Genomic DNA, 26,877 nt, shown 5'->3' with positions numbered 1-26,877 from the left:
TACCTGTGGGAGTACCTGTGGGGCTGGCGGCTCCTCGGAGTACCTGTGGGAGTACCTGTGGGAGTACCTGTGGGGCTGCTAGCCGCGGGTGTCCCTGGAGCAGACGCTTACAGGCCTTTCATGAGCCAAATGACAGAGTGACACCTGAGCAACAGAGGCTTTTACAGCCGGATATAAATGTTTTTTGGGATAACTAAAGCACTAAGTGAATATTATTCATAAATGTGTTTGTTTACAAAACAGCCTGTAGGCAGCAGTTCAGTTGACTAATTATTAATGAATTGTCATTATCACAGCTGACACTACATCGACAAAGCTCTGACGTTTCTGTCAGCGTTTTAAGCGCTATTGATGCTTTAAACAACTTCTCCACGTACTTCTAGTCATAATTATTTTTGCTTTTATGGAACAAAAAAAATACGAGCTGCATTGGAAGTGGGACTGGTATAAACTGGGTGTGTCTGGTTTGGGGGGGTCGCACACGCTGACTGTGTCTTTACTGTAACTCTGAGACCGAGTGTCCAGAGAAAGCACTATTTGCGCTGAGGAGGAAGCGTGCAGCCTGTAAAGCGGCACTGCGGCATCGCCGTATCACTGCGCCCCGGTCTCCCTTCTCGGGGATCCTGAAGCTCGGATCTGGGGAGAGGAGGAGATACCCTATGGTTTCCTTTGCGGGATTTATTTTGTCAGCTTCAAAACGCTTCGTGCTTTATCTTTTTTTAAACTGACCGAAGGCCTTCAACTTGTCCGGACGGTTCCTCCCCACTCGCAAGGGTTTGCATTTCTTGGTTTTGCATGACGTGTCTTGGAGCAAAAGAGAGAGAGAGAGAGAGAGAGGCTTGCTTTTGTTGTGTGTCTTGTAGTGGAAAATGAAGCTTGGAGAGCCGGAGCAGGAGGCAGTGCCAGTCCGCTGCTGCTGTTGTGGGCTGGACTGGATTACAGAGCCTGAGATCTCTACTGACAGCACAGGCAGACAAAAAGGGACTGAGCGAAGACAAGGGAAAGAGTCTTTACTGAGCTGGAAAAGCCAGAGCGAGTGCTAGAACACAGTTCTTTTTCTTCTGAATAAGCGGTATTTGTGCAGGTTATGTGTGTCAGTAGATGAGTGTTGGCATGGGGCATCAGGTTAAAGGCATTTAGCACCATTACTATAGAAAATGTAGAGCTGCCTTTTTTTGCTTGTTAGAAGGCAGAATATCTGCATGAAGGGGATTTGTTGCTGCATACTTGAATGTAGGGATGCTGGTTTGTTGGATGTCTTTTGTTGTTTGATCATCAACCCTTTTATTGCATGTTTAAAACATTTGTCACTTTGTGGGGTGTAGCAGAGCATTTGGGGAGTATGTATGCTGCAGGATCCAGTTGAGCTACAGTACATGACAGCCTGTGTCCAAGGAGACAATGTAAAGTTGAAGATGGTGGTTGACTGAGACAGATGGGTTTTGGTTTGTGTGGTGATGCGAAAAAGGTGTGATTCCTCTGTGTTTCAAATGTCCACCAGCGTTTGGGGGTGTAAAAGGCTGCATTTTGAGGATTCAGTTTTCCTCTGCATAGAATACCATTTCTGTGAGGTAATGGATGAAGTGTTTTTTCTGGACAGACAAGCCATATGTGTTAGGAGCCAATACCCCACAACAGAGTGACTTTAGGCCTAGACTGGAGGCTGTTCTTTGAGGATGATCCAGAATAGACTGCAAGCTGTTGAATGTTGCATCCGATGATCATAAAGCAGCCAGATGCCTTCACTGTCAGAAAGTGAAGGTATGCCCGGCTGAGCTCTGTATTTAAATCACATCGTTACAGGGTCATGACATTTGCCTTGATTTCTCAACAGTGTTGGTAAAAACTCAAACATCTCCCAGATTTGACCTGCTTTCATTCTTGAAAGAGTGAGACTTACTGCCCCGTCTGTGAGAGGAATGTGAGCGAAAGTTGTTTTGGAAGAAATGAATGTTTAACTGAGTCAGGTTGCCATGAACGGTTCAACTGGAGTGATCTTGACAGATGTGTACAGTGTGTGTATAATGTTTGTTTTAGTCCTTTCAAATCACTGTTCACGCAGTTGATAGATGACATACTATAGAAGCCTTTCAAATTATAGGAAAGCTTTGTTTTTTAAATGCTACTGGTAGATTACTGCTGTGTCATACAGTCAGATATATAGTCAGCCTGCTGTCTGTTACTGATATTGTGTATATGTTGTAGTTGCATTCCTAAATTAATTTCTTGTAATTTGTAGTGGACAAGAGCACGTTCATATTAGGAGGCTGCAAGGTGTCAAAGTTAATCGTCTCATACATAATGTAAGGAATTTATTCATTAAAAAGTTTAGGTTACAAGCTTGGCAGAAGCTTTGGCGACACCAGTAGAGGAATACTTACAAAACACATTCATCTCGTCACAGCATACATATTGTGCATTATGTATGATGGCGGGAACCGTCTGTTTAGCATGCACACCTTTTGGACAATGTCTCATTGACTAAATGCACTGTTGAACTTGCTGAGTGAACATTGTTGCAAATACACGCTCTCTTTCTCTCTTGTCTGTATTTTGCAGGAGGGTGAGCTTACTGACCTTGGGTAAGAGGAGTCCATTCCTGGAAAAGAAAGATGTGGCGTCACCTGCTCAACTCACCATGGCAGGATGTGTTCACTGAGCAGACATTTGCTTTAACTTGAAAAGCCCTTCCTCTAGTGGAATTGACAGCTTGGTGATAACGTGTTTAATAGATCATTTTACACCTCAGTCGTAGGATTTGATGGACTGCCTGTGGGGATCTTTGTGTGGAGCCTAGTTTGGTTCAGTGACTCAATGCAGTTTTGCATTTCCTGTAAAAGGCTTCTGTTGGATATTACATGAGTACCTTGGATCTAACACATTGAAAACACCTGGTGGGGACTGCGGTGATTTTCCTCAAGGGGATTTCAGACAAAAGGAGATCCAGCAGTGCGGGTGTTCGGCTCTTTAAGAGTTTGATTCCCTGGAAGAGGAGGATTTATCTGGATGTTTCCTATGAAAGACATGGATGGCCCTCGATCTAGTGGTCTCCGGAAGAAAAGGAAGTCAAGGTCAGAAAGAGATAGGAAGAGGAGATCAAATGGGATAAGGAACAACCATGTTAAGGGCTCCATGTTTCGCTTCTCCTCCGACTCAGAGCAGGAGGGCGACAGGGAGGCCTCATCCTCTCGCCCTCGACCCCCGCGAAGAAAGCGAAAGGAGTCCACTTCTGCTGAGGAGGACATCATTGATGGCTTCTCCATCACAGGCTTCGTGACCCTGGAGGCTCTAGAGGTGAGTAGCCACAGGGGGTGCCCCCTCACCTGTGTCCTGTACTGTGTGTGTGTTTAGAACTTTTGTTTTAAAAAGGACTTCTTTCTGTAAGACTGAAGATGTGCCCCTGACCGGGCTGGCCCAATGTTTTGGCTCCTGCCTGCATATTTGGCTGTGGTGTGAGCCGCTGTTCAACAGATGTAGCTTTAAATGCAGTGCTGCTGCCAGAGATTACTATCTGTGTCACTAGGAGACTGTTGTTGTTGCTGTTGTTGTGTGTGTATTTGTGTGTGTGTACAGTTCTGGATTTGTTTTCACAAGAGTTTTCCAGCAAAGCCGGGCACCAGATGAGGGATGTTGAGCTATAGTTGTAGTGGCTGTTGTGCTTTTGCACACTTCAGAATGAAAACGCAATTTGATCCATGTTACAACAGTTTATTCAGAGTGGGAGTAATTTATTGTGTGCTGGCTATCCATTCTTCTTGGAATGTAAACTGAGCATAGGCCGCCTTCCAGTGATATAGATCTGAATTATGACTTGCATGAGCAAGCATTTTTTTATGGACAGTTGAACTGCAACATTTTTCTTACAGATGTGAGGGAAAAATGTTACCTTAAACTTCCAGAAGAGCTTTTTGTTGCTTTCCTCCCAATTTTGGGAAACGTTCTGTGCTTGTTTGGTTTTGGGCTTCTAGAATTTGGTACCTGGAAAGGCCTTACATATGACTTTCAGACTCATCACACCACTGATTTACACCTGTCTGCTCTATGTTTCAGCTGGTGTTAGTTTAGTCTAATTTTATTTTCTGCATTACTGTTTGACACGTGATAAAACAAAGACAAACAGATGCAGTCATGTTGTTGTATTCGACTGGGGACACTTGTTAATTAAAATGGAAACATTAATGTTACACAGTTCAGCAAAGTTAATTGCAAGTTTCAGAGTTTGCCCTGATCTGATTTCAGTAGAATGTGAAAACAGTTTTGTCTTCACAAGGTCAGACTCAGGAGGTGTCCTGGTATAACACAGACTGACTTTAACATATTCAGTGTGATACCAATCTCTTGTTCACTGGTCTGACCCACATCAAGGATATAGTAGCACTTGTCTTTAGTGTATCTTTTTGTAAGTCAGATCCACACTTTCCACAGCTCAAGAGTGTCTGTCATGTCTTTTTTCTTCTTGTTCTTTATTCTGTTGAACAGCCACGGGCTCTTGTGTCTGGATGTTCTTTCTCTTTCTCCTCAGTCTGCTTGACCTTCCTTCTGTTATTCTTTTCCATTGATGGCAGTTTAAGTGGTTAGACCATAACTCCATCTATGTACAATGAGAATGTGTCTTTTGCCTTCCCACGTCATTTTTAACATTTGGCTTTATCAGTCACAGTCTCCTTTTCTAATCAAGCTGTGAGCCATGTACAGGCAGATACATCTTCTACTGGATTGAAATAGTTTCCTGAAAAAAAAAACTAATTATGCTCAGTGAGTATGTTTGTATGTTACAGATCGTAAACACAGGCCAGGGTTGCAGGTTAAACTTTGTTTACTAGGAGCACTGAACTGTTCTACTGACAGATGCTTAGGTAATAAATAGACTTAACTTATATAGTCTGCCATTTCATTTTTGTTCATAAGGATATGGCCAGTAGGATTACTGTCATTACAAAAACGAACAAAAGTGTACATTGATAAAGTATGCCAGGGGTCTCAAACTGCCAGCCTGCAGGCCACTTGTGGCCCCCCACCCCTCTATCCTGCCCACATCTGATGTCCAAAGCATAATAATATAATCTGGGCCAAGATTATACCCCTACAGTAGACAATTGAAATTATACAGTCGCCATCCTGTAGAATTGAAGAATCTCCTGAAGAATCTCAAGCACCATTACTCAACTAAACAGATGCAACAGCTGTGGGGATTTTACCATATGTTAAATTGTTGTGTAGTTTTGTAGTGCAGTCCTCGACTCCATAGAGCGATATATAGTGACAGTGCAGTGCCTGGCTGATCAACAATATGGGTCAGTGGTTTGTTTCACTGTTTTTGACTGAGCGGTGAGGCACACTGGAGAGTAGCTAATGTGACCTGAGCAGCTGATTAATCAGTCCCGGACCTACTCCTCTCACACACAGGCCTAAACTAGTGAACATGAATCCAATAACACCAAAGTTTTAGGCACACGTGATTGTTGTAAAAATGCTGGCTGCAGTCTGGAGCCTTGCAGGCATGTATTAAAGGGGATGGTAGTGCTATTATTGAGACTATTAGTTTTTGCACTTGCTGAAGAGCTTCACTGCACTTTGTCACTAATGTTTTGTCTGTGGCAACATAGACTGTGTAGTGACTTTGTCTGCAGCACTCAACTCAGCTGTGGCTGACCGCAGTGTGTTGAGTTCAGACTTCCGAATGTGGTTCCAGAATCAAAACTGTGGTGTATTTTTGCTTTAGTCTGGTTCAGCTGCTACTTGTGTCCTCAATTCATCAGTGAATGATTAGGTCAATAAAATGTTGAGTGGATATTAGATCCACTTGACTGAAGGTCAGCGGTTCAGATGTTGGAATTAGTCTTGAAAATGCATTTTTCCTGAAGTGCCACTTGACTCCTGCTTAATTTTATTGTAGATGATCACAAGAGGGTGATAGAAGGCACATCTTACATGGAAGCTGAGTTTAAAATATAACTGAGCCCACCTTCATCTCCCAGGAGAAAACTTTCTAGGTGGGTTGTTCTCTCTCATGAGAGCAGATGAAATGCTCACAATAGCACTCCTACCTTTGAGGCTTGAGGGATTACTTTATGTAAAACCTAAGTATGATTTCTGTTTATCTATCATTTACAGGGCAGCAGATTTTATATTTACCTTCCTTTTGCTGCAGTGTTTCATTCTTTTTTCCAATAGTGCAGATAGTTCTTAGTATAGACCACACAATGCTCTGAGATTCTATAGCGTATAAACGGTGCACCAGCATATCACAGCACTAGTGGTACTCTTTCTTTCTGGGTAAAGTTAAATTCTGATGAGGTCAGACCCCTGGAGGTATATGCTAGTGCTCTCCATCTGTCACCACAGTGCCAGAGCCACGCTGCTTCCAGGACTGCTTTCCATGTGCATGCTGATATCTTAGCTTTGCATTTTTCTTTTGCAGTCTCAGGGCTGAAACCTCTATGATGACTAAAACACAGTGCTTTTGGTAGCGGTGGGCTGTAGAGAATTCTACTATTGAAAAAAGGGGGCTTTTTTGTTCAGCGTCTCTGTTTTTGACCGCACAAACTACAGGTACCTTCAATAAACAGCAGTGATGTTGCATTAGCAGACATACATGGCCATGCCATAACATTATGTGCTTTGCTTTGGACCATGAGCTAATCCCACGTTTCCTTTTATGTCTTTCTCTTGCCATCATTCTGGTACAAGTGTATCTGGGTTTTCTGACAAAGTTTAATCTGGGCACTTGTTTTTAAGTGTCACCAGAGGTTTGCACCTTGTTGTGAAACCTCTATATTTACATTCATAAAGGCACTTCATGACTGAAGAATTGGACAGTGACATGCCTCCAGAGAGTTCCTGACCTGGCTAACTGAAAGGGTTTTCCTATTTTCCTAAGGAACCAATACCTTGTTGGTATGTGCACCTCAACAACCTTAAGTGATTCCTGCTGCACCACAGCCGCAGCTAATGACATGTTTAAGGTCTGTTGAGTGCCTACAAGGACAAGATGTGACTCTCAGCTGTGAAACAACTGGGGATTGTTTTCATATGGGAATATAATTGAATAAAATCTTTGTTGTTTTATGAAGATAATACCAATTTGAAAATGTGCGCAGGCTCTGGTGTCTTTGGTTGAAGGAAAAAAGTTAATGTTCATAACTTTTTAGATTTTTGATCCTGAGGGTAAATCAATTTTCTGATATGACACTTAGGTGCTGATGTGGCATTGACAGCAGAAACTCCTGGCCTCTGCGACCAGAGGTTTATTAGAGACTCAGTAATATATGTATTTCTTATTTGTGTGCTTGCGCTAAAAATATGATTTGACCTATATTCTGAATTTAAAAAGTCTGATCCCATACAATAGGCAGTTACTAACAGATGGTTCACCCAATCACCTACCAGGTATTCAACTGCCTGCCCTTTGCAAATAGTTTCTCCCAGATGTTTCTTTGTAGTAAACCATCTGGAGACTCAGGTTAAACTGACCTGCCTGCTTGTCAGCAATTTGTTCCATCTTATATGAGCCATCAAAAATGGCTGTAATGTGTATAAAATTGATATAATTTCTGAATGGTTATTGCCACACTTTGTACAAAGTCTTGACTTCACTCACATTCAGTATCATTTTCGATTTGAAAAAAAGTATTAAATTCATGTAATACTAAGCACTTAGTAACTGTTGTTGTCCTATGAAGGGTAATGTGATTATTTCCCTCAACCTGACCAAAGTTGCAAAGACTTATTGCGGAGTGTTTATTGCCAGGAGATCAAAGTATACTGTCCTTTTGAAGGCTTGAAAACAGATTTTTATTGAGAGGCCTGACCAATAAGCTAAAGCTATTACAGCACTTGAAAATGTGTCTAAATTATTGAGTGTCTTCTCTAAAACCTTTGCTGTGTTTCACCCATTTCACTTGAAAGGAGTCTCTAACCTCTGCATGCCCTGCTGACCAAAACTGATTTAAAACATTTTCCTTAGTTAACCCACTGCTCAATTATTTCCCAATTACTGGTCTGGAGTGTCTGTGTGTTTGCAGTACATGCACATGCGCAAATAAATTATTTCCAACCTCTGCATAAACTGAATCGGGCTCCACTCATAACTTCTGCTTTTCCAATCTCTTCATCCCTGTTTGCAGCCCAGCATAATGCCTAAAGGCTAGACTGACTTTGCATTTAGAGCTCTGGAAAGACTTTATTCACAATAACCTACAGAGCTCCAGCTGGTTTTGTTGTTCCTCTAAATAATTTGACACTTAATTTGTTACACACCATAAAAAGACATCAGATTCACTTAATGCATTGTGTACAGAAAGGTAGGTGTCTAACTGCCGAACACCACATTTGGGCCAGACTGGGAGAGAAGCCTAGTATTAGGGTGGAAGAGATGACACTAGCAGTCTAACCTGCACTTAAGAGTGGTTTCTTCCATTACAAAGAAGTGTAAATGTTCAACAAACTAGAGAGAAACATTGATTACTGTATCAAACAAACCAAGCATGTACATGTGAAACATTAGATTTGAAATGAGTTTGAAGTTGATATGACTACTGTGTTGGCATGTTTTGTAAGGTTGGATATTGAAGTAAACAAAAGGCCTTTTTCTCACATCTCTGGGAACAAAAAGAGGATCAGACAGCAGCAATGGCTTACATCTAATGTATGGAAGACCCTCTTTAGACTCTTTGTTTAGATTGTCAATTACTTTAGACACATGGAGGCATGTCAGGCATTTCAGGTCTGTGAACGAGGTCTTCTGCATATATATATATATATATATATATATATATATATATATAAAGCAGCTTCTTCACCTCTGCTATGAGACAATACACTAACACACTAGAATTTCTGACCACCAGAGAGTGAAGAGATAGTCAATCGATTACTAAGACCTTTAATCCTTTTCACTGCAAGCTTCACATCACTATGACAAAAAGTCCATAAGAGGTTATGTATAAAGCATAAGACATGTTTTCATAAGAGCTGTGGAAATCCTCTGCTGGTCCTCTGCTGCTCTTTCCACCTGATTTCAGTTCCACTGATGTACAGTACCACCAGGACCTTGTTGGTTCCAGTCAACTGCCGGTTTCTATTTGTCTGCTGTGCCCATCAGTTATTTAATTTTAGGCACCAGCTACACACCCATCTGTCACACCCACACTTGCCCTGAGATGTGGCATTCAAGTCGAGGCACGGTGCAGCAACATAGTTCATGGACGGCACTGAGTCATCAGTGTGTGTGGGTGGAAGGTGGAGGTGCTGTGGAGTGAAGAGTCCAACAAAAAAGGTTATTTGATATGTGGTCAAACCTTCAAATGACAACTAATGGCTAGATAATTAATGGCTCTTGACATTTATAGTTGCAGGAGTTAAAGGACAGGTCTTCAGCCTGAGCCGAGAGGCTCCCCTGTGGTAATTATGTCAACAAAAATATTTCTCTCGGATGGCCAAATGTAGCTGATGAATTGCAGTTTAACAGTTTGGCATTTTCTTTTCTTGTATGCCGTTTGTGGGATAATGCTGTCGGCTTGCCAGCATTTCAAAAACAATTGATTTTCTCTGGCACAGCCCCCAGAAGTCTGCCTACAGGCAGACTTGTAAGTGCAGGCAGAGAAGAACACATCGATTCGTTCTTCATTGTAAGAAAGAGGCTAATGTGAAATCAAATCTATTGACAACTTGTTTCAGAAAGAATAATAAAAAAAAGACATTTCAGACAGTTAAGACAAGTATCAAGCCAGGTTTTCTTAAGGCTGCGCTTGTGACAGAATACAGATTGATAAACAAGGACACTGTCAGAGAGACTTTTTAACTTGTGCCAGGCTTCCTTAACAGATATCTCTGGCCTGTGAATGATTCCACTTTACCAACCGTTTAATTATTTTTCTCCAACTTCCACACATCATTCTACTCTCCTGGCAGTAATAGCTGGTATTCATTTAGCTGCATTTTGGAGCTGGAGTGGTCTATGGCATGCATTAATAAGAGGTGGTAGCTCAGCAACTGACACATTAATAAAATTAGCTGTCATCTCTAGATGGAAAAAATAACATAAAAAATAGATAGCAACTCTGTTAATTGGGGTAGCTTGATGAATTCTTAACACCACTCACATACATTTACTAAAGTTTATGTCCTCATCTAAATTCTGGTATCATTTCATTGTGTGCGCACAGTCATTGTAGAGGCTGAGGATGTCATTTTGAGACAATGAACTGAGTCAGGGCACTGTTTAAGGCCTCATTGATCTCTTACCAGTGTACGTTCAGCAACCTGGCTGTCTAATTGACCTAAGTCGCTAGTCTGCTGTGGTGGTGCTAAGAGAGTGCTGCTGATAGAGGGTATTTTTGCCACGGATGCAAATTAATTTGTTAAACCAACTTGTTTACGTTGCAAGAACATATTGCATATGTTACAATTGCTATTTTCCTCTCCAGATTGTGGTATGCTTTGCAAGTCTTTTCCATCTGTCCCTAATATGCATCCTAGGTGATAAAGCTGTAACTGGCAACAGACCAGCAACAGGCCAACGAAGCCAGGTTTAAATCCACCCAGGATCTGATCATTCAAAGCTAAGGGTCTAATGCATGCATTTAGGCAGCTAGATCAAGGTGATAAGAAATAATGAGAAGGTAAACATAAACAAAGAAGAAAAATAATCATTCTATTTTCATGTTAAAAAAGAAATCCGGCTATGTTGTATCTAGTTGTAATTTACATATGGAATGCAAAGTGCAGGGCTTTGATTGATGCCATGTTGTGCAGTTTAGCTCATAAGCACTTGAGTCACATGTGCAACACCGTCACACTCCGCTGCTCGAGGGAGAGGCTGACACTGGTGCATTGGTATGAACTCAGGCAAAACAAACAGTTTAGCAGCAGGGGAAATGTGCAACAAGCAGCATCAATGTTTGAAATTGACATACAGGCAGACATAATGGGACCTTGGGATGCTGAGCAAGGTGGAAGGATGATCAGTCTTTACACACTCCTTACAAACTATAAACACATTTAACAATAACATTCTCAGTTATTTTAACTGTACTCCTGCTGATAGAGAATTTTGTCAACTTAGTAGGTCTTTAGGTGTGCTGAGAATTTAAAGATTATCTCTGTACAAAACTGTGGATTGATTGACAGTTATTAATACTTGAAATGATAGGAATTCTGCATGCTGTTCTGGTTATCCAAAAACATTGGTCATGTTCATGTTTTGTTCCTTTAATTTGCTTCATTTATTTCCACAGAGTCTTCCATCAGCTTATGTCTACATTTACAGCTAATCTCTGGTTAATGGCACATCCTGAGTGGTTGAAGAGCATTGGATTAATGGTTACACCTATTTAACACTCAGGTCTCCTGACAGATGTAGCACACTGCTCTGAAAGTAAATCACTGCATAGTTCATCCCAGTATTAACACAGAAGCAAATCACATCCAATACATGTCCCTGGTTGGAGTACCACCAGCTTGCTGTCCCCAGTGTATTTTCTTTTCTTTTCATCCCCACCTTGCCTATTCTGTCAGGTTTCAGGGACAGATGTTAATGGGAAATGATCAATTTTGCAGAGGCTGGTTGTACTATGCCACCTCTGAAGTAGAACTGTGGCCAGAGTCACACTTCCCCTTATGTGTGTAATGGCCCCACCATGATGCATTTGGACATATATTTTTTCCTTCTTGAGAGAAGACCCTTTTCATGCTTAACTGTGCAGTGCATACTAATAGTGGTGCAGTCAGGAATGTGTGTGTGCCTTTGCACCACGGCGCCTGTGGACTTGCGGACAGAGCCCTGTTGAGATCTCTACCTGCAGCTATGAACCTTTGATCCCCCCTCTCTTCTCTGATCCTTCTTTAAAACGGAGCCAACCCACCACTGTTTTCATTTCCATCTGCTTCCATTCCTGCACTCTCAGATAAGCTTGGCTCAATAACTGCACTGTTTCAGTTCTTTAAATAAATAAATAAATGAATACATGTTTTCACTAGCTTGAGTGCCAGACTATAATCCATAGTTGCTTTTGCAATTTTTTTTAAAAATGTCATATCTGAGAGAAGCTATACCCAACACATTGCTTTGCTTGCTGTACCTATATTATCACTAGGTTGGGTTATGGAGTTAGGGACAAGGTTTCAATTTTTCAGGTATTTCAATACTAATTAAACTTCTGAGATGATTACTCCAGTCCATTGGGTGAAAATTGTATGTTGTTTATCTCAAGGTCCAGTTCACTGTGAAATAGTTTTGGGCCATCCACTTTGATTGATCATGATTGAAGCAGATGGAAACATTCGGATTTTGAAAGTGAGATTTAGTGGGAGTAAAGTCCAACCAGTACCTGTTTAATAATGCCTGGTTTTGGCCTGCTGTATACTTCAACCTCCAGCTGTCAGAGTTTGAGTCAGGGGTACTTATAATACATCATGGTGAAACATTATTTAAAAAAAACTGTAAGTAGGTATTTATATAAGATGTGCAACTTTAAGGGAGCTTTATTTTACTGTTAATAATGGAAGTACAGATTGTAAATTCCAATAGGGCCATCGCACCACTCAGTGCTCGGGCCCTAATAAAGTCGGATAGAACTTTGTCGATGTCCATGGGAAGGTGTTTTTAAGTAGTTCTGCCTGTTGCCAGTTCCTCACGCTACCTGAATTTGTCCATTAATAGGGAACAAGGGAACAATGTTGCTTTGTACTTGTCCAACCTTGTGTGAGAGCAGCACAGCCATGAAATAGCATGATTATCTTATTATAGTTATAATAATGGCAACATTCTAAATGTATATTCTGAAAGTGATAGTAAGGGCTACCTCCGTGGTCTTTGCAGACTATAAAATACTTGATGAAGGCATATTTTTCAGGTGTGCCTAGCAGGAAGTTCCCCTGGTTATCCTCTGCTATACCGCTTTGCATGACTTCTCATTACAGCGGAGTCAGGTCAGAGCAACTACACACATACATTTGTGGAGGGTCCTAGTCTTTTGGTGGGGTGTTTTCATCAAGTGTGTGCTGGAATTTTATAAATGTGAGGTTTACACTGAAACAAAAGGTGCTCTTATGTAAATGCCAGCAGGGTCTTTGTTGATTTAGCACTTCCCAGGGTTTGCGTGAAGCATATACACACATGCTAGCTCGGATTAACACACACACTCTAGCAAGGCAGGGTTTAGGATGGATTTAGTTTTGTCAGCTAATAGCAGGGTATCAGCTGTATAGTACACGCAGTGAGTGGAAGCAGCCTGTAGGCTATCCACACAGGCCTTATCACTCAGCAAGCAGACCCCATGATAAGGTATTATGTTTTTCACAATAGTCTGCTCTGTTTTCTCCTGTTTGTGCAGTTTCCCTGTAGTGCATGCTATAATAACCCAAGGCTGCCAATTACACCGCCTGAGTGTGTTTGTGGAGTGTAAGCCTCTGTCGTCATATCCATTGGGTTTGGTGATGCAGTGGTCCGAGTGGCAGTGTATGGTTTCCAGAAGCATTGAAGTCGAGGCCCACCTGGTTTTATTTACAAGGTTTTCACCTTCTCTGAATTAGTGATGTGCAGCTATACTGAACCCTGCTACTCATGATCATTTCATGGAACAGTATCAGATGGCTGTTGTTGATGTTGTGTACATACTGTAACTGACTACAAACATTTTCGCCCTGGAGTACTGACTTCCAAACTTTGATTCTTGTTGTTGTATACTTCCACCCTATTTATAAATAATCTACTACTAAGTAATCTTTGACGACGCATTTATGGTAGACGTATTGTGTTAAATATTTGACATGTTGAAAAAAACAACGTGTACTTAATCTGTGTCCATGTAACCTTGTGTTCCCTACTGAGTGGAAATTGTTTGCTTCCATGCCCTCAAGGCACTTGACATTAGATAAGGCAGTTGGCACTGTTCCACATGTAGTGAAAGTGATTTACTGCTGGCTCTGCAGCCTGTAAAAAATTCACCATACTGTGTCTGCTTAAATGCCCCGTCTCCCATCACATCTCTCATGGTCTGTATGTAGAATACAACAAAACACAGCGCCCCAGAGGAGTGCTTCTCTGTGTGGTATTGTAGCTGCGATACTCTGACTAGGAAGGTTGGCTTGGAGATTGGTGGTTGGTGGTGACTCCCGTCTGTCAAGTGACCGCAGTGTCTGCAGGGCTGTCGTCATCCCAACTCTCCCCACAGGGCTCGAGCTTCAGCTGACACCAGAGACTTGTGCTGTCTATCTTTGAACCTGTCGATCTAGCTGCCACTCTGCCATTGCTCTTCCTCCTCCTGTGAATTGCCTCTCTCACAGAAGGAGTGCTGTGAAATGCAGCATTGATTGCCCCTGTGCAGATGGCGCATAATACATAATGATACTGCCCTGCTCCCTCTCTCAGTCTTTCAAAGGTTAGGCAAACCAGCGGGGACAATTTCTCTAATCTTATGCTTTTAAATTACTTTACTTGATTGTATACAATCTTTGTTCTGTTCTCAAGCATTTTCTCTGTGGGATACTAGACACTGTGTGTCTCTGTATCTCCAGTTGGTATCCACAGCAATTCAAAGCAGAACAATGGCTCTCTACCTCACATCAGATTTTTTTTTTAGGAGAGTTTTGACTTGGGTTGGATTTTTTTCAGGTTTGTACAGGCAGAGAAATCCAGCTGTCTAGCTTTTAAATTAGACTTGGAGTAGTAAACAAGGGTGACAGAATTAAAATCTCTAATATAAGGTACCAGTTGCGCTGCCAGACTACACAGTGCATGTGCTGACACAAAAGTCTGTTCACGTATCTTACTCCAGGGGGTATTTCCTTGTTCTGCCCCTCACTGTTTATTGCTGGCATAGATGAACTAAAACAAACTATTTACAGTAAATGAATAATAACTTCTGGACCAATTAGGTTAAATTGGATGTCCCATGGCACACCTGATGATCTCTAATGGCCGCCGCACACTGGTTGGGAAACATTGGTATATGGCACGGCACTACTGGAAAGAATCTTTATACATGAACTATGTTTTATTTTTTTATAATGTTTATAAAATAAATAAACTATTTACCACATTTCTTTTTTTAATTTTAGAATTTAAGGGAAAGAAAATTAAGGGTTAGTAGGGTCTATGTAATGTGTTCTGGGATGGTTCTGTTATAATTACTATGCCCTGTGTGTGTGTGTGTTGATGGAGTAAACAGTTTTCAGTAACGTGCTCTGTAACCCAGCCTGAAACATGTAGAGAGGACATTAACTATCAGTGTAACAGAAAGATTACTGCGTGGTTTTTGTGAATCTCGCAGGAGCTTGTAACATACGCACGGCTACACAACGCTTCAGAAACACTTCAGAAACGTGTCTGGTGGGGATTGATGTGCAGATAAAAACGTGCCACTTATGTTCCGCAGTTTTGCGGCTGGTGTAAATCCAGGGTTAGTGTGCCTAGTCTCAATGTTCCTGCACTGGTTGGCTCCAGTCAGAGCCGCTCTGCTCTATTAGTGCTATTACTGATTAGAAATCTCCTGTTGCTGCTGCTGCTAATGAATTATTGAGCAACTCTGGTTTAACCTCAGGCAAGCATTGATAGATATTCAACCTGTTGAAGCTTTGTGAAATAGTTCACCATTATAATTAATAATTAACTGTTGTGCAGGAGGCACTGCTTCAAATGTGCACCAAACAATGCATTAACCCTGTACCTGTCATTGTCAGGATTAAGAATTTTCTTTTTTAAGCATGTAATGACCTGTGAACAGTTGTCATTTGTGTTGTTGCTATGAATCGGGGTAAGACTGGAGGATACTACTATATAACGAGATAATGATCTTAATTATTGTATTCACATCAAATAGTTATTATAGTTCCATTTGCTATTCTGTTCATTAGAAGCAGTTCACTGCTGAAACCCAGCCAGCAGTTTGGATAAATAGCTTGCTTCAGAATGGTGTAGTGAGAGGGAATATAGCTCCCCAGGACAGGTCTTAAAATGTACAATATGCACCCACACATGCTCACACAAATTGAAAATACTCACATGTAGTTTACATTTGCATACCAAGTAAACTGTTTAGATCTGAAGATGTAACTCTAAATGAAGACATGCTTCATACTCATGCTCCATTTAATGTTTACTACCCACAGTGCAGCAGGACACGTACAATATTTGACTGTAATCTCTCAGTCATTTTATTTTTATACCTTTACAGTTCAAGTTTTCCCTGCTTCCACCTGTCCTCTCTCTGATGGTAAATTCTCAGCTCTTGTGGGCATCTACATTTCTTGAACTGATGTCAAATTTGACACTTTCGTAGCTGCTAAAGAGTCCTGCAGAGCAGGTTTGTAGGACCGTGTGAATACACAGGTTTTTAGTGAAGTGCTATTTGAACTGCTGATGGTACACAAAAATGGCTTTATAATAGAATTGAATTGTTTGTGTCATTTTGGATGTCATCTATAATGCTAATGAGTCTGTAAGATTGTGGCTGTTTAACAGTTATTAGAGGGCCAAAAAGGCAATAGATACAACCTTTAGTGTCAAAAGAACAGGTCTGCACAGTACAGTTGGTGTTAACCAGTGCCAGTGCTATTATTATTTTACATTATTTTACTTACAAACTCAGCCTTTTAATATATTTCTCTTTTGCAGTTATAGCTTGAGTTTACAGAGGTATGTGGATGATGACTCATAGTTTCCACTGAAGTTGAAAAAATAGCTAAAACTGAGTAATATTGTTTTATCTCTACTGAGTGTGAGTGACGTGTGGCATTTTTAATATTGATGAATTTGGTGAAACTCTCATGGTTTTAGAATGCTCAGCCACAAAAGTCACTACTTGACGTAAGAAGTTGTTAAACAAGATTTTTTTTCTCCTCTTGAACTCTGTGTTGTGACCGGATTATAGCTTTGGTTTGTGAGTGCATTCAAAGGTTTCTCAAAATGGCAAATCTATAACAAATCTTTAAGTATGTTGCTGAAATGTTAAATGAAAGATAAATTACTTGATATCAAAGATGTAATTTGAGGATTTTCATTCCTAAGCTGGATAAGGTACACAGTGAGGAGCCATTTACTTGGTTTTAACTTAAGTTCATGTTTTGCCAGCTACCTGCTGTGGACTGTCTGAGTTGCATTATGTGTGGTAAATTTCTCTAAAACACAAAATATTTTTCCAATTAATGTGACCTCCTAAAGTTTACTCAGTGAAACATGCCCCTAATGCAAAAAGGCAGACATGGTTTCAAACTGGAGATCTTTTTTCTGCTTGGCAGACTCGATAACTATCACAATGCATTAACTAGCAGCCACTGAGTCACCTTCCCCCTCCTCTTTGTCTGAAACTTTAGCCTCTCCTCCTGCTGTCAGACTAAGGTTTGTACATTTGCATGCTGATTAGGACAGGGAGTAACTGTGACTGTGTGTGTGTAGGGAGATTGTAATTGGGTGTGAGTGTTGGTCTGATTGAAATGCCCACATTAGTTCACCATTGAGCCGTTCTGTTAGACAATCGTCATTAGCTATTAAGAAATTCAGCAAATGAGTAAGATCACAAAGGTTGTTTTTGTTTAAAGCCACAATCAATTATGAACTAAAGAGCAGAGTTTTTCTGAAGCTGCAAAAACGTACTGCTGTTTTCGATGGTCATTTTCTGTAAGGGACAAAAGGGCAGATTGTGTTGATTAAATTCAACAACAACATATTGGTGACATTGTGGAATGTACAAATTAGATATCTGGCTTTTTCGATCTGTACTAGAGGAGGAAAAAAGGCCCTTTCTGAGCATGTGTTTTTAGGTTGCATCAGTGGATACTCACCTCCTGTACAGTTTCTTCCTCGTCTTTTTTCAGCCTGGCATTGTGCACTTGTTTCATGCGCTCTCCCTGATCTAGTCACCCCACAGAATATTTTGCACAATTACCAGCCAGTGTCCATTGCCTAAGCACCCGCCAAGTCAGCATCCATTTAAAGCTGCAGCCACTCGAAGCTTGGTGTATAGAGATAAATGTAACACAGTTATGAAAGGTGAGCTCTCACCATGTTATTTTCCAGTCTACATTGTCTGCAGTTTATTAAAGGCAATAATAATGTCAGGTAAAAACATGCATCTGCAGAGAAGGTTGACTCAGGTTTTGAATGAGTGTGTTACAGAGATGGCATTTAGCACAGAGAGGAAAGAGGTGGTGTGAGAAGTCTGGAATAAACTCTGGAATACATTTAGAATACATTTTTTTCTAAACTTAGATTCATACAGGACACATTCTGAGCCAGCATCTTCAGACACTGACGCTGACCAAACTGGTCCAGTCTGGTTCTTTCTACAAGATGTTTGTGTCTCTGTGGCTACTTGGCAGATTTGTCTGCATATTATGCAACTCTGTAGGTACCTGCTTTTAGTTGGTGTTGTATGAATGTCAAATCCTGCAAAGCTGCTGCCTGAAAGCCTGAGTTGTTGAATGTGCGGCTTGTCGTTGCATAGTCTTTCATCTCTGGGTGTCAAGAAAGAGCTGCTTTGCAAGGGAAATTGGTTTTTGGCAGACAGATCTGTAAAATATAATCAGAGACACCGGAGCTGGAACTAGTTAGCTTGCCTACAGTCTGCCAGCGCACATTCTGTGTGCTGTCACCATCATAAATATTTTGTATGCCTCTCTTAATGTTGACGGACGCAATAAAAATACAGCACTGCTGTCAATTGTCATTTGCAGTGGTGAGTATATTAGTACAGTAAAGCACAAATTACTACATCTGTTTTGTTATACTAATACTATAATAGCAGCACAGTAGCAGCACACTGGTTCACAGAAGAGGGTTTTGACAGGTGTTTCACATATAGGTGAGTCAGTGCAAGTAAAAAGCAGAGAAATCATTACTTCTAAACAGTGTTAATTTTGGCAGCAATTTCAGATTTAGTTTTTATTTTAGTCTTGTGACTAAAATGTCATTTGATTTTAGTCACATTTTAGTCATCAACATTTTTTAACTTTTAGTTTTAGTCGACTAAATATCAAATAATTTTAGTCGACTAAATCTGCTGTGGATTTAGTCGACTAAAATTCTATGATATATATTTTTTCATGAAATAATTAAGGTTTGAAGTGCAATAAAACAGGCACAGCTTTAATATTTGAATCAAACACCTCTTTATTTAATTGCTATGACCTTTTCATTAAAGAACCAGTGAACAGTGAGCTGCTCTCCCTGAATACACTGTTCAGTCATGACCTTCTTCATGAATCCTCCATAACTACAGCAAAACACTTCAGTGACAGCTTACAAACAGGTCGCATGCTGTAAAACCATCAGCAGCCGTGCCTTCATTTATAGATTTTGTCACGTGTATCTTTGAGCGGAAGTTAAGACTCGTCTGCAAATGTCGCTTCAGGTTTGTTGTGTTTTTACCGCTGATAGTCGCTCCACACGGTTTGCAAACCGTCTTGTTTGTCTTGACATCAAACGTGTCCGTGTGTCTGTTCTTCTCCTGTGTTGTGTTACCATGCATGAGGACGCCTTCTTCCAGCATCGCGGGGTAACGTCCTTATGCAGAGAGATCACTTCTGATTGGCTCTCTGCCGCCGTCTCCTGATTCGTCCCTCCCTTCCACAAACAAGATTTGCTCTGATTGGATCTCGTCTCCATCAATAATTTTGTCTCGTTTTTATTCGTTGATGAAAGTGTCAATACATTTCGTCTTTGTTTTTGGCACCGTGTTTTTATTTAGTTATCGTCTCATTTTTATCAGCAAGAAAAGGTCGTTAACGAAAACTATGACAAAAATGATTCGTCAACAAAATTAACACTGCTTAAAAGATTCTTCTAAAAAAAATCAGTTATTACATTTATTGGGGAGAAGGCACTTTTAAACAGGCTTTAAGTTTCATGGATTTACTTTATCGTCAGCCAATCTACTGCAGAGAGCTGGGGTCATGATTTGCCCTGCATTGCTGCTCATTATGAAGGTTAACACCAGTTCATACAGGTTAATGCATTCATACACCAAAGCTCTCGAGACTCCCATTGATGTAATGATGTACTAAAGGACTGTGGAGCCTCTGTATTAAATTAGCTTGCCAGTTTTAAGAAAAGTGAAAAATCATTCAAAATTATCAAATCAAAATTAACTCTTATCATTAAACCACCACCTACGACCAAATACTGAGTATTCCATCACAACCTTTTGATCTTATTCCAATTTACAAACCAGGGACATTTTTAAACATTCAGTTAGGGGAGATATATGCTCTTGTAGAAGGGCTTTTGGAAAAAAAAAGTTGGCAAAATGAATTATTGTAAAAGGGGATCTAGTTAAAGTTATATTTTTTCTAGTCTTTTCCTTTTTTGGTTTGTTTATTTTAACGATCAGGGAAGGCTAAACGGCACACTGTCACCTGTTTCCATTTTGACAGAAGCCAGCCATTGAGGACTGTTTGCGTAATTAGATTGCTTAGACACAAGGGTTGTAAACTAAATGAATGTCTGGTAGCTGCTTTCTTAAATACATCTTTTACCAGCAGTAATTGATATTGATGCCTGCTGCAGGAAGTGGTTCTAAATCACAGTCAGATCCAGGGTGTGGGTTAGCAGCTTCTGAAATAGTGTGAGTTATGTGTGAATAAGTACCCGCCGTTTTTAATGATGTGTTGTTGCCTTGTGTTCCTGCTGGGGAGCTCTGACAGGCCTGATGGATGAAGTAGTCTTGATGTGCCCTCCTGCAATCACCTACATGTGGTTTCAGTCAATAGTGCATTAGAAATTCTGATCACTGCAGCAGTGAAGGAATTTCCTTTTATTTTTGTTTGGGTTTGATTATATGTATGATATTGAATACATAATCAGTCACTCGCATAAATGTGTGTAATTTATTGTATGCTGAAAACTAATTGTGTATGTTGCATTTACTTCAAACTAAGGATTAGCAGTTGTCCATATAACTCTGTAAATCATGCTCCCTTTCGAAGCAGTTGTTCTACTCATCGGTTAAAGGAATGCTCTAAGCCTGCACAACACCCCCCTACCCCACCCCTCTATGTGCCCTCTAAATTAAAGGAAAGCTAAATTATTGTATGCTCTCAGGAGTTTAAGGAACAGGCCTTGTGATATAAATCGTTTGCTGATTTGCTTTTGCTGGATTCACAGTGTTTACACTGTGAGAGGGACTGATGAGTGGGCTGGATATAGTGTCTAGTATCGTTGTAAAATATAAGTGAAAACATGAATGCAACTTAGGCTTTTTCTACAAATGACATTGTATGAATATATAAATCAAGATTGTGCTTTTATTTTTATGTTTTATTTATTTCTTCTTTTCAAAAATCATGCAGCTCCAATTGATACCTCGTGTTTTTGCAATTAAATATATATCGAGTTAAATAAAGTTGTAGTTTAAATATGTTAACACAAATACAGCTTGTTGTGTTTACTATTTTTGGCTGTTGAACGTAAGAGAGGCTAATTACCGAAATAATTATGTTGAATTATATTGGAATATCAGCTGCTGAATACAGTCAGTTAGGCATCACTCTTATGTATTGTATTGTTTTATGCTAATTGCTAAAAGTATGTGATAACAATAGTTTACAATAATGATAATTTGTTCATAACCACACATCTGTACTCACAGTAGCTGCATCACCACACATGTGAACCACGCTCAATGTAGGTTTATTGTGGCCTGTTGAATTACTTGGAAACAAAAGCAGTGTTCTCACACTAATAGGCTGAGGTTAATTAAATCACCTCTTTGTCAGCCCTCAGGTGCTAATCTGCTCTTAATTGAACGGATTGTGGTAAATCAGGGGAAATGTGCCCCTTGAGCTCTGAATTACACAGTCCTTCCTAATTGTGGTTGGGTTTAGCACAGTCATTTAACTCTTTGTAACCCTGTTGGATATAGTACAAGGAGAAGTCTTTACAAGCCCTATAGTTAGACATATGAAATGTGTAGAATTTTGGATGTTAAATGTCTCATTCAGTTAGCAAGATGTTGCAGTGTGAAACCTGTAGGTTTACCGTGTGAGTATGTTGTGGTTGGAGGACGTTGTACTGGGTTCTTTTGACAGGACACCAAGGAAAGAGAGGAAGGTAGGAATAGAGAGGAGGAGGTGGAAGGGGGAGTTTGCTTTGGTAGCACATTATTTGCTTTGTGGAAGGAGACTCCTGGGGACACACAGGGAGGAGAGGAGGGAAAGACTGATGTTTGTTTTCCTAAGAGGTTCTGCTGTGTGTGTGGCAGAAAAGGCCCAGCCAGTAAAGAGAGGGAGCTGGTAGAGTGGCAGGCAGACAGACAGACAGAGAGGGGAACGGACAGGAGGAGGCAGGAAGGAAAGCGCCGGCTGACTGACAAGCAAGCATACTGGGAGAGAAAGGCAGACAAACTAACCGACACTCCTGACAGTCAGTAGAGCTGTGGGCTCATCTCAGCATGCTCAGACACCATTGGTGAAGATGGAGAGCTCATTCTCAGCACTGTCCATACTGTGACAAAACACAAAAATAGCAGGGCAGAGAGAAACATGTTTTTCATAACATCTGCTGATAAATCAATCCCCCCCAACCGACGCCATATACACCAGCATCTGGTGCAAAGCCACTGGTATAAAAGTGCTAAGTCAACAGACAGCTGCTCCTCACATTCAACTGGTTATGTATTGTTTTCAGCTGAGGGGTAAGTAGTTTTATGGATAAAATCCCTATCTAAGAGCCAGTGACAGTTGAAATCCTGGAATTAACTGAAAAAGCCCACATTAAAAATTTCAATCCACCTAAAAATAATTAAAGTCATTTTACTTTTGTCCTCACGATTTTTGACCGCTACTCAGAACCTAATATTTACATTTCACTTTCCATTTACTCGCCTTGTTTTTATTATTTATCAGTTTGTCGTGCTATATGCAATGACTTCTCAGTTTTTTGTAAATTGCCTCAGAACGAGGCACTGTTTTATGCAATTTCCCCATTGTGGGACTAATAAAGGTTTTCTTAGAAGCTAAAACAAAAAGAACCTGGACATTTCTCACTTCCCCTTTTGCTTCTGAAGTTAAATTATGGATACTCAAGGCTGAATTCTTAATTAGTTAAAAGTGGTAAGCACTTGTTGAGTTATGCAGTCTTTTTGCATTTATTATGTCTGAATTATAAAGTGCTACAACACAGTACACGCATGATTGCATACATGCACACACACCAAGCTTATACATTGCTTTCTCTCAGAGAGAGTCAAGTACTCTCTTGCAGTGGAGTCATCCGTGCCTTCCAGATAATTGCGGTCTCTGTTTCAGTGGAGGGGTAGTGATCTCTGAGAGGTGTGAATTGTGTTTGTGTGTCTCCACATGCAAGCACACATGCAGGGTGACACCGAGCCAAGCAGCCTGGCAAACGTTGCTGCCTCTGCCCTGCTGAGTCTTCGGAGCAGAATTTCAGATGTGTGATCCGTTCCTTTTATCATCCAGTGTCCCAGCGTCAATCGGGTATTGCCCCTTCTCACCCATATCTTGTCTCCCGGAGATAAGTCCTATTATCACCGGGATGGTAGGACAGCAGAGGGAGAACACTGGTGATAAACATGAATAATAAGTTGCACATTTTGTTGTGATTACACAGGAATTAGGCCACATATGGTTTTACCGTAATTATGTCTTATACAGTAACAGATGGTTTATAACTGCTTAATGCTAGCATATGTGTGTAGTCAGTTTAGGCACTCCTATTTTAACTGGACAGCTTTTTTCTTGCCCAGACCTCCATAGGGAATAGGGCAAGAATTAGCCCGACATATTCCTCTGTGTAACTCCTTTAAGGAAAATTGGGTCAGAATAGTCTAGAGATAAATCTGATTCACATTAAGTACATACTGGTATCTGCTATGATTAGAGAATCCTTTGAGGAAAAAAGCCTAATCTCGTACATAAATATATTTTGCTTTACTGACACTTTTTAACCCATTTAGAATGATAAACTTCTCTTCATTGAGTTACATGAAAAGTCAAAGCACAGCATATGACCATTGTTTTCTGATGTCGCAGTGGAGGTCATGGTGCGTTCTAGGGCTGAAACCATTAGTCGACATAATCAACCAAGGACGTAGATTGGCTTTTGACATTGGTGGGGACCGGTGTTCAAATTACACAGTGACTTTGTCCACACGCACACAATGTGCTTGCAGCTGAGACTCAGACTTCACCTGGCAATAAGGAATTCTATTTTCTGATTGGCTGAGAAATGGTGCGGTAAGGCTAATCATTTCTGCACGTGAGAAATCGTTTGCGTGTGTGTCACGCTTAATGTGTCAGACTTGAGAGATCTGTAGTCGCACCACTTAAGTGAAGAGAAATTTTAAGAGGCAACATAATGCCATATTAAAGCATGTTCTATCATATAAAATGTCGTTTCTCTACTTTTCAAAAGGAATCTCTCCTCCTACATGGCTGTGGCTGTTTCTCTGCTGGTAGCGATGTTAAATTAGCGAGAGTTCAGTTTAACAGCGTTTTATTTTGTAAACTCTTTTATTCTGGCGCTTGACTTCCTGTCTGCTCGATGAAGTTGGTGCAAATAGACGGGTCTCGGATGCAACACATCTCCAAAATAAAACTGCCGCGTATCACTCGCGGAGCAGCGCGGAGCAGCGCGGAGCAGCGCGCAGCAACGCTTCTGGGACGCTTCTAAAATGCTCTGCTACACGGCCGGTGTAAATACTCTCATTGACTATAATGGAAGCGTTTCACAGCGGTTGACGCTATGCTGCAATTACGCTACCCTTTCGCATGCAGTGTATATGTGTGTGGGGTTACGGTAGGACCAGAGTCCAGAGCCCTTGATATAGGAGGATATCTATTTTTGGGATGCTGCAAAGGAATAGAATTTAACCCTTCCTGCACCCAATGAAAATCTTTTTTTTTTGAGGGAATCAAACTATTGGTGGGGACAATTTAGTAATCGCTTCAGATTGGTGGTGACGCATCACCTCCATCCAAGCTAAAACTACGCCCTTGTAATCAATATTTTAATCATTTTCATAGACAAACTGACGGTTTCATATTGTCATAGTGGCGCAGGAAGTGCAGAGGCAGTATTTCACTGCCTGATCTGTCTGGACTGCATCAAGAAGAAGCAGTAGAAGAGTAGGTGCTGAATTAGAGCTTAGATAAACAATGGTGCAACAGTTGGAAGCGAAGACAGTCGCATGTAGACCACACATGGGCAAAGTAATGTAGCTCCTATGGGTTTCTCTTGCATGTATTCTTTTATACACAGGCTCGATACTGTATGTCACATGATTTACGCTGTACGTCTTGTATTCCTTCATTTCCCTGTGGAACGATGGATGAACTAAGCGGGCTGTAGACCTCTCTCTACATTATATATTGTGTATATATATATATATATATATATATATATATATATATATATATATATTGTGTGTATATATATATATATATATATATATATATATATATATATATATATATATATATATATATATATATATATATATATATATATATGATTCTACAAATCAGCTTGAAACTTTTCTCAACTCTCTCCAACAAATCTTATCTTAATTTGAATATGCTTGTTCTTGACATGGTGTGGCAATATTTGTAATTTAACGACTTTGACTAGTAGGTTACATCCTAATATAGTGACAGGTCCAGCTTCTATCTGATTTGAAATAGACACTCTTTAGATTTAAATGAACTAGTGGGAGCACTGAGTTCATAACGTTTATGATGGGTAAGCTGTTCATTTTTATTACCGATACAACTGCTGGCAGGGTCCTTCACATTTTTATATAATCATTGAGCTGTTTTATAACTTTTCAGTAATTTTCCATGAAAGTCACTGTGAATTGTTATATGTACAGTAGATAGATCTGATGGTTTTATATCAACTTATTGTGAATTGAATGTGTTGGTTTGTTGATCATGAAATTGAGCAGTCTTCAGTTTGGTAATCAATGGGGGGGGGGCACACAATAGTAAGCAATTTTGTAAGTTCTATAGTGAATGTTGATTTATGCAGAAAGTTGAAGCGGGGCATCTGGACTTGTAGAGTTTTTTTTGAAGACCTTTCACTTGTATAGTACTGCCTTTACTGTATTCTTGCTGTCTCTATGTTGTGTGAATCTCTGGTCTGATGCACAGTGTTGTATTTCTGATTATGATTAAAAAAAAAAAAACCCTTGTTGTAAACCAATATATACCAAATAGACATTGTTTGCGCTGAGTTAATTTCCAGTTACTGTGTAGTTTACAGCAACTGTAATCCCAACAACTCTTTGGAAGTGAGACCTTCCTTGCAGCGTTCACACCAAGTGTTCTCCTATTGAAACATGGACTCTGGGCCTCCAAAGGGGCATCTCACTCATAGTGTGAATCACACAGTTGGAGATGGAGCAACTCCCATATGGAGTGTGATTTTTAGCTTGTAAACTGTGGGAATGCAACACAGTTTCTGTCACAGTAAGGTCACCCACAGGTTAAATACAAACAGAGGCTCTGTAGTACTATTTGTCTAAATCTGTGTTCAGTAATAGTCACTAACAATAATGTTACTGTGAAGGCAGTTTGGTTTCTTACATTGAAATATAATTTGTTACACCTTTCAGTCATCAATTGGTCTACACAGCATTTTACAGTTTTATTGTGTGCCAAATGCTGTGAATGCCATATTGGCATAAAACTGATGCAGAAAAGCAGTTCTTAAATCTTCAGTGTATTTATGATTAATAAGCAGCATGAATTGTATCTACCAATACGCTTATACTGAAGTGACACAATGAGAAATGCCACCATTTCTGTTCGTTATGCTTCTCTAAGCCCCTTTTCATACAGCATACAGCGGGTGGCTGTATGAGACACACTGTGACTTCAGTTGAGAGTTTGCACCTGAGCAGAGCGTGCAGCAACAGAGGAGGA

At 40.3% G+C, this 26,877-nt stretch overlaps 1 protein-coding gene across 11 annotated transcripts in view; it reads left to right on the top strand.

Moving 5' to 3' along the window:
• The first annotated feature begins 703 nt into the window (after positions 1 to 703).
• auts2a (activator of transcription and developmental regulator AUTS2 a) overlaps positions 704 to 26,877 on the top strand; it is a 241,271-nt gene continuing 215,097 nt past the window's right edge. For all 11 annotated transcript variants that reach the window (XM_028421270.1, XM_028421267.1, XM_028421265.1 and 8 more), the window contains exons 1-2: positions 704 to 774; positions 2,560 to 3,294. In XM_028421270.1, the coding sequence (XP_028277071.1) occupies positions 3,007 to 3,294 (288 nt within the window). In that variant the 5' untranslated portion in view covers positions 704 to 774; positions 2,560 to 3,006. The remainder of the gene's footprint in view (positions 775 to 2,559; positions 3,295 to 26,877) is intronic.

Source organism: Parambassis ranga, chromosome 14 (genome assembly GCF_900634625.1).
Source record: "Parambassis ranga chromosome 14, fParRan2.1, whole genome shotgun sequence".
Taxonomy (NCBI): Eukaryota; Metazoa; Chordata; class Actinopteri; family Ambassidae; genus Parambassis; species Parambassis ranga.
The sequence above is the reverse complement of the archived record's forward strand: the minus strand, read 5'-3'. Positions and strand labels throughout refer to the sequence as shown.